The sequence below is a fragment of the Dendrobium catenatum genome, unplaced genomic scaffold (genome assembly GCF_001605985.2).
Source record: "Dendrobium catenatum unplaced genomic scaffold, ASM160598v2 fragScaff_scaffold_954, whole genome shotgun sequence".
Lineage (NCBI taxonomy): Eukaryota > Viridiplantae > Streptophyta > Magnoliopsida > Asparagales > Orchidaceae > Dendrobium > Dendrobium catenatum.
In genome coordinates this window covers 29,034-37,504 of record NW_021319416.1, presented here as the reverse complement: position 1 = coordinate 37,504, position 8,471 = coordinate 29,034, and the positions used below count along the sequence as shown (strand labels likewise).

At 38.9% G+C, this 8,471-nt stretch overlaps 1 protein-coding gene across 2 annotated transcripts in view; it reads left to right on the top strand.

Annotated features, from left to right (window-relative positions):
* The first annotated feature begins 662 nt into the window (after positions 1 to 662).
* The window catches only part of LOC110094641 (probable protein phosphatase 2C 52), a 30,140-nt gene continuing 22,331 nt past the window's right edge, over positions 663 to 8,471 (top strand). The window contains exon 1 of one of the 2 annotated variants that reach the window (XM_028697518.1): positions 663 to 1,384. In XM_028697518.1, the coding sequence (XP_028553351.1) occupies positions 1,104 to 1,384 (281 nt within the window). In that variant the 5' untranslated portion in view covers positions 663 to 1,103. The remainder of the gene's footprint in view (positions 1,385 to 8,471) is intronic. The other variant, XM_020819907.2, reaches the window with a different exon arrangement.

Here is an 8,471-nt window from a genome sequence, read left to right as displayed (position 1 = left end):
TTTTAAAAATTAAAAGGAATATTTTCAAATAAAGGTTGTCTCATGATTGAATAACCTTTCGTAACAGTATGATTTGAAAAATTAGCCATGGATCAAAATTCAAAAAGTTTTAAAACTTAATTTTATGAATCCAGCTCTGATACCACTTGAAAGTGCTCAGATGACACTAGAAAGTGCTCTGATACCACTTGAAAGTTTGTTAGGGATGTTAAGCCCTATAGAACTGGCCCAAGATTAAATAAAGAGAGTGGTGAATTGGCCGCGGCATCTAAAAATTTTATTTTAAAAAATCTTTAGTCCCACACCGCCTGTATTTCAAAATGTTATGTTAGATAAAACTAAATTTATGTTTTATCATATTGAAAGCTGAAACGGGACAATACTTTAGTTGATCGGCCACTGGTTCTTTCGATTCTTGCTGAGTATTGGAATATTTTGTTCATTTTGTCAGTGGGGGCCCGTGCCCCCATGACCCCCACTGTAGATCCGCCACTGTTCCTACCCTCATAGAATAATTTCACCTAAAGTATTTATCGTCCGCTCTGTAATCCCAAAGGCTGTTCAGTTCCACGAACCGCTGGCCTGTTCTAAGGTACTGCCTCGTGGTGCTGGCTTATAGGACCTTAAAGGTTAAACACAAGTCAGTTTTTGTAATATCTTCATCCTTTCTTCTCCTTTCATCTCTTATTTCTGACAAAATTCGACAGCCCTCGACACAATCGAGGGCCCTGTATTCCTCACGCTCTTCTGCGATCTTGATTTGCTCACGAATCCGCCATCTCCATTTTCTCTTTCTGTTCAAGAAGCCCTTCCGGATCCGGAAGTGGTTCGAAATGCGAGACCTTTGGTGTTGCATCGGGCGCCTATATCATCTTCTCGGGCGAAAAGTACCTACTTCCCAAATTGTGTAAAGTATTTCTTTGAAGTTTGGGCAATCGCCGTGCCGTGAAGATGCCATTTTTGAATCCGATGCTGCATAGAGCTTCGCAGGCATCGGCGTTCAGAGACGAAGAAGTGTGAATTCTTCTCTGGCTTCGTCCTTTTTGTACGGACTTAAAGATAGATATCCTTGGTTCTAGGCTAGCACCCACTGCTCTTTTTAGATGGTATGCATTGCTAGCTTGAGAAGTTTTATTGGTCGAGCAACGAATCTTAAGGGGTGCTCATCTTCAAGAAGAAAGTGGGAGATTGCGTTTTGCTGGCGAGATCTGAATGCGAGGCTTCGAGTAAACTGGGTTCAGAGTTACCGCAGGTTGAGAGCTATCGCGACGATGATGGCAGATTCGACCGCCACGGGGGGGCCTATAACAGTCATCAATGCTTTGCCTGAGAAAGGCTATCACGAGGGAGGCGAGGTCGGTTATGCCAGTGGATGTTGGAAAAGGTATCTATTATTTTTCCTGGAACTTTGATCTCTTTGATTGATAGTTAATGCTGATCGTCGAAGTTAATATGTCTTTTTTTCGCGATTTATTTGTGTCTGAGTTGCCTGATTAGTCAATGACTGTCTGTTTCTTTTTTAACATGAAAAGTTTTGATCCAGTCTATTTTATTTGTGACTTGTGCATAAAAAATATGAGGTTTTTCATGATATTCTCCTTATTTGTTTGAAAGTTCAAAGCTGAGTATGTTAAGAAGGAAAAAAAGGGAAAAAGCTTGCAGAAGAAAGTGTATTCCGGATAAACAAATGAACAGTGAAAATGCACTTAGTTTTTGGTAAACAAATGAACAGTGGAGGACAATCATGCTTCCTTGTTTTTGATATAATCAAGTTCAGCTTGTTGACTCAATTTACTTACTCTTTGATCTTTCCTCAGTGCTACCATCAGCGCGTCTGAGATCTATCATTACTGAAATGCATAACTCTAGTTTGAGCTGTCCAGACATGCAACTTCATGGAAAATTTTAAAGAGAGTAAAAAAAGAGAAAAAAAGGAAGGAAGACATTGTCTCCTCAGCTAAAGCATTGGTTTGATTTCCTATAAATTAATATGACATTATTTTTATATTTTCTTTGGTCCTCGCTGCAAGTGATTTCTTCTAATGTTCTTTTTGATAACAACCATTATCATTATGAATAGAGGAGATAAATAAAGCTAAGATTGAATTTGGGGATACTAATACTTTGATTCAATTATTTAAATATCATCAAGTTGATGACAATATGTTCGCATCAGATGTTCAAATTGATGAATTTGATGGATTGTTAAATTTTTTTGGGTTGATGAGATGGGTTGGATAAATTTTGACTGCTTTGGATATGTGATAATTTTTTACACTTGTTATAAGCTTAATAAATATAATTTAGTCTGCGCCCCATTTGTCGGGGTTAATAATTATTGGCAAAATCAGAGGAGATAATTGCATCATTTACGTGGTTGTTTATAACTTTTATACGAATAATGAGTGATAAACATCTAAAAATAATATTTACTGATCAAGACCAAACAATGGTTAGGGCCATAGAAGCTGCATTATCTCACACTGCCATAGACTATGCCAATGGTATATCTGTAAAAAGGTTCCATCAAAATTTTGGTGCTTCAATAGCAACAATAAAGTCAGAGGTCTCTTTTATAACTGTTTGAGCAAGTGTGATTCTAAAAAGGAGTTTGAGAAAACCTAGGTTATAATGATCACATAAGAGAACCTTAATGATCATGGTTGGTTGGAGGTTCTTTATAAGATGAGCAATAAGTGGTCAATAATATTCTATAAGGAATATTTTAGTATGGACATTCTATCCACACAGTTTAGCAAGTCTACTAATAATATGTGTCATGGCATTTCAAAGGCCATAAGTTCTATAACTGATTGTTTTCTTGTTTTAGATAAAGGTGATGATGACTTGACGCTATAATGAACAAGATGAGAATTACAAATGCAATTAGTCTGAAATAACACTTGTAATAAAAAACAACCAAATATTAAAGCAAGCTGCTCAATTTTATTCAACGAAATTATATTTATTTTTTGAAGAAGAAATTCTACAAGGTGTGGGTGGAATAATTATAAAGTCCATATCATGTGATTCTTTAAAATTTTTTGTTTGTTGCACAAAAAATAAAGAGCAGTCTAATCCTTGGATTGTTGATTTTGATGTACAAGAGAAGCATTCAATGCAGTTGCAGAAAGTTTGAGATGATGGGTTTGTTGTGTTCACATTGCATCAGAGTTTTGAGGAAGATGGGTATTGTGAAAATTCCTGAGAAGTACACACTGCTGTGATAGTTAGCAAGAGCTCGAAATATATATATTTAGGCCGCATATTCATAAAATCTTTAAAGAATAATTCTAAAGTTAGTAGTGAATTCCTATTAAAAAATTATCTCAACAGGTTTGCATACCAAATTAGCACATGAGTGTAGGGTAATGAGGAGACTGAACAATACATGCTGGTCAATGAGAAAACTTTTTTTAAACTAATTTTTTTTAACAGGGAAATTTCTCGTGAAGGAAAACACAACACAAATGTTTTCATCTTCAAAAAAGTTTAATTTCTCAAACTTGCTCAAATGCTTCACCAAGAAATTCATAACCAGCACACCCTGCAGTTAGCCATCATCTGAGTACACGAGGATGATGATGAATATCATTGTTTCAGAGCAACAAATATATTAGGGGTGTCAAAAATTGACACGACCCGAAAACCCGACTCGAACCCGACACGAAAATTTTGTGTTCGGGTCAACCCGAATCCAAAACGGGTCGGGTTTCAGTCCTAATTTTCAACTTGTTTCAATTTTTGGATCGAGTTCGGGTTGTCCCGGAAACCCAATTTTGACCCGAAATCCAACGAGCGAGCGAACTCCTATCGTTGTTTCCGAAGGAGCGAAGTCGAAAGACTACGAAGAAGCGCATGAAAGGGAGAAACCTTCACAACCAGCGAACTCCCACCATTGCTTTCAATCAAAATGTTGTAACTTCCAATCCGACAGGAAGGGAACGTTGTCCTAGGAGCAAAGTCGAATGACTACGAAGTAGTGTAGGAAAGGGAGAAACCAAAAACAGAAAACTTTACAGCGAGCAAACTCCCGCAGTTCCGCCGTTGCTTCCGATCAAAATGTTGTAACTTTCGATCCGCTGGAAGGGAATGTCGTCCAAGGAGCGAAGTCGAATGGCTACGAAGTAGCGTAGGAAAGGGAGAAGCAAAAACCTTTACAAACCGTTGCTTCCGATCAAAATGTTGTAACTTTCGATCCGACTGGAAGGGAAGGTTGACCAAGAAGCGAAGCCGAACAATAACGAAGAAGTGCACAAAAGGGAGAAACCTTCACAGCGAGTGAACTCCCGCCTTTGCTTCCGATCAAAATGTTGTAACTTCCCATATGACTGGAAGGGAACATCGTCCAAGCCTCCAAGGAGCGAAGTCGAACGACAACGAAGAAGTGCATCAAAGGGAGAAACCTTCACAGCGAGCGAACTATGCAGGTCGGGTTCGGGTCCGAAAAATCGACCCGTTTGCAAAAACGGGTTGAGTTCGGGTTGACCCGAATAGTGCCGGGTCAATTTCGGGTTGGACATGAACCCGAACCTGACCCGTGTCCTAATTTTGAAGATATTTTTAGCCAACAACATTTAGAAAATTTCTCGTCTTATAGAAGCATCCCTCGAAAACCGAAGCCAAGTAGCTTATTGGGAATGGATAAAGAGAGCCAAGTTACTTCCTCGGGTTGAAGGATTTTGGTGGAGATTATTCCATAATGCAATTCCAACCTCCGATTTTCTTTGTTATATAAGATTACAAATGCACAATTGTTGTCCAAGGAATTGCAATATGCAAGAAGATGTTGAACATGTGGTAATCAAATGTAAAAAGCTTGAAAGTATTTTTCAAAATCTGGAAAAATGGGGCTTTAAATTTCCCGTTTTCAATTCATTGGAGGATTACTTGGTTTGGTTATCTCTCCAGAACTTTTGGACTACCAATTTATTTTGCAATGTTATTTACTTTTCTTGGAAAGGTAAGAACAAATTGGTTCATGAAGGAAAGGATCAATCTTCCATTTTCATCGCTTCTGAAGCATTCAGTTTAGTCTCTTATTCAACAAACTTTTCTGGCTTTAAATCGAGTAAATGGGTTGCTACAACAACATTTGCTGTTGGATATACATTGGCATCCCCCTCCACTCGATTGGATAAAGGTTAATGTATATGCGTCCTTATTAAACTCATACAAGGGAGGAATTGGAGGTGTATTCCGGGATTGCAAAGGCCGGTTCCTGTTTTGGTCAATCATGTGTACACTGGGATATTTCAAGTCTTGAACTTCAAGCTATTCATGCTATCAAAGGAGTTCTCAAAGATTGGATGCATAACTACAAAGGGATGATTATTGAAAGTGATAATTCCAACATCATCAATCTTTTTCAATCGGTCTTCTACAAAGGTAAACATGATTTGGAATGACCTTTTAAAGATTTTCATAATGTAGTATTCAATTGTATTGAAAGGAATTGCAATAAATTAGCGGATCTTTGTGCTAATTATGCAATCATAAGCTCTTTCATTTGGGACGATTTAGTGCTTCATAAGGTTCCTCCCCTTTTTATTTCTATATTAAAGGAGGAATTTGATGGCATTGGATAGTATTTTTTTCTTTTCCTTATTTTTAATAATATAAATGCATAAGTTGCATTTTTTCTCAAAAAAAAAAAAAAAAACCCTCATCACTTAGCATACAAATTCCGAAGGGCATGGTCCTCATCTTTTGACCATTCATGGATGCAACATCTGAAAATCTCATTTGCAATCTTCTTTTACTCTATTGAACTATCAACCACCCGTTCTATACAAGCACGTATTCTTCTGCTTCCACTATCAAATCTTTCTTTGTTGAAGCATACGTGAATTTTCTCAAGAGAAGACCAATTCATTTTTAAGATAAGAAGTAAAAGCTTCATAGCTAAACTATTTGAAGTAAGAAACTGCTACTAGCAACTTTCTTAAAAATTTTCTTGAATCATCATCAATAAATAATTTTTTTTTTTAAATTTTACATGATTTGTTATTTTATATATTGTACAAATTCTATTTTACAGAATAAATTGATTAAAGAATAGCTAAAAATCTATGTACAAAAATAGTTCATTTCATCGATGAACAAAACAGTGAGTATATGAATTCGCCCCTATATTATGTATATGTTGCGTATCTACTATGTATCAGGCGAGGGAGAGCGCGGGCCACGGGGCTAGCGTGGGGTGGGGTTGCTGGAGGGGTCGTAGACTCCCGGACTTACGGTGCTGTGCGGTATGAGAACCGAGTCTGTTCCGGGTTGATGTCGGGTTTTCATGTTGACCTGAACCTGGCTTGTTTCCCAAAAGGATTGTCCCTAAATTGGAATTTTCAGGTAGGGTTTGGGTCGAATTTTCGGATGGTGTCAGATATTGATACCCCTACTTGGCAGGTCCCTCAGAGAACATCACTCGCTTCCTCTCTGCAGGTTTCATCATGGACTTGACAATAGACTTTAAGGTTGCCATGTTCTAGGGAAACTTTCAGACTTCCACTTTCTCTGCATAAAAAGACAAACAATCAGTCAAATGTGAGTTCGAAACTTAAACAAAATTCTTTAAAAAAATGAAGTGGTTTACCAAAAAAACTCTTAAAAACATTCAAGTAGGCGACATGGTGGAGGACGATCATCTATTCACCCTTGATGGTCACCAATATAGTCTCCTCCTTATTCAAGGCGGGAATCACCGCCTTCTTCTTGGTGAGCATGATTGGATGAGTCGGCACTATCCATGGAACTATACTTTGTACGTCAACGTACTTCTCCTTCCAATCACACACTTTGTTTGCTAGCCCAATCGCCTTCAATACAGTTGGCGAGCACAACACAACCGTCCTAGAATGCCTTCTCTGTAAAGGCATTCCATAACAGGTTGAGCGACCAAGCCAAGCCATACTTGTAGAGCTACAATGCAAAGGACACCACCATTGTCATCGTGTTTGGAAGTACCTGCATGGGGATGACTTCGTAGTAGTTCAGGACCTCATCTACTTTAATGCACAGTAGGAATTGCAACCCCAGTTCGAAGTGGTTGACATGAATGACCAACTCTTCGTCAAAGGAGTTGATTCGCTTGTTGGCAATCGCTGGCCTAATCGTAAAGTTACCATGCGAGTAACAATACGCCTTGAAGACAAGTTTAGTGTACTTCTTTGTCTATCGTGAGCTTGACAAATCATATTTTCCAACAATCTCGCTAGCACATTTACCAAAAGAAGTCTAAAGGTTGCAGGTAGGCAGAAGAGCATAATGAGTAGAAAATTCAAGTGAAGGTCTCACCCATGGACCTTCCCTCCTATTTATAGGGAATGTATAGCAGTTTGTAGTTGAGGCAACCCTCAAATTAGTATTAAATACAAAGATTTTCTTTTTTCTCTCTCCATCATTATAAAAGATCTCGAAATCCTTGTCATGCTCGCCCAAACCATCCTTTTCTCTTTCCTCGCTCTGAAATTATTCTCATTTATCTACCCTTGGTAAGTCACCATGCTAAGGTGAGTTGCCATTATTAGCGAGTCCTCACATCACTTCACATCAATACTCGCTTTGAAATAGTTCATTGGCATTCGCCCCACAATTGCTCACTTGTTCACTCCCCACGAGTAGAAAACTTAGAAGATTCTAAAATATTTCCAAGTGGTTCCTCTACACGCTAGTGATTCATCTTGAGACTCTCCGAGTCACTCTCATTCACAGTTCACACTCGCCATTACAACATATCAATAAAAAGACATAAAACAAAATTAACTAAGCTCACATAAGATCAATTTTTATTCATTCCATGAAAACATTACAAGGACTCTCTACACATTAGTGTACAACAAAAAGCCTTTTATGTTATTCAAGGTTGTCGATCGCCATGTACCATCCCCAATACCAAAGCACTCTCCATGGCCGACACCAACCCGCCAATTCTCTCTAGGTAGTCTAACAATTACTTGGCGCCCGCATGGAAACTCTCCAGCTTGACCTGCTGGACGGCAACGCCCCATGTGGTCCTTATTGAGTTCACAATATTCTTAGTGGACGTCATCTGGGTTCTATTGAAGGTGACTGTGTCTCCTAGCTCACCCATATCCTTCTTCAACATGGCGACGTCCCTAATAGTTGCCTCTCCTTTCTGAGTGTTAGGCTCGTTGTCACAATGGAGGTCATCATATTCTCTAGATTTGTTAGCCTCCCAGCGACATCCTCCAGTGAAACTGACTTTGTGGGAGGAAAGAAGATGGAATATTGTCCGAAAGAGAGCCAGGTCGCAGGCATCTCCGCTGCCTCTGCGACCTCATCCTCCACTTGCTCCACTGTTGACGCCTTAACTTGCACCTATGTCGCCACCACAGTCGCATCTTCAGCTGCGCTTCTAGCTGACCTCTTATTTCTCGGTGATCACGTCGATTTCAAATGGAGGATCCACACCATGGAGCTCCTCTACAATCCTTACTCTTGTCAACATC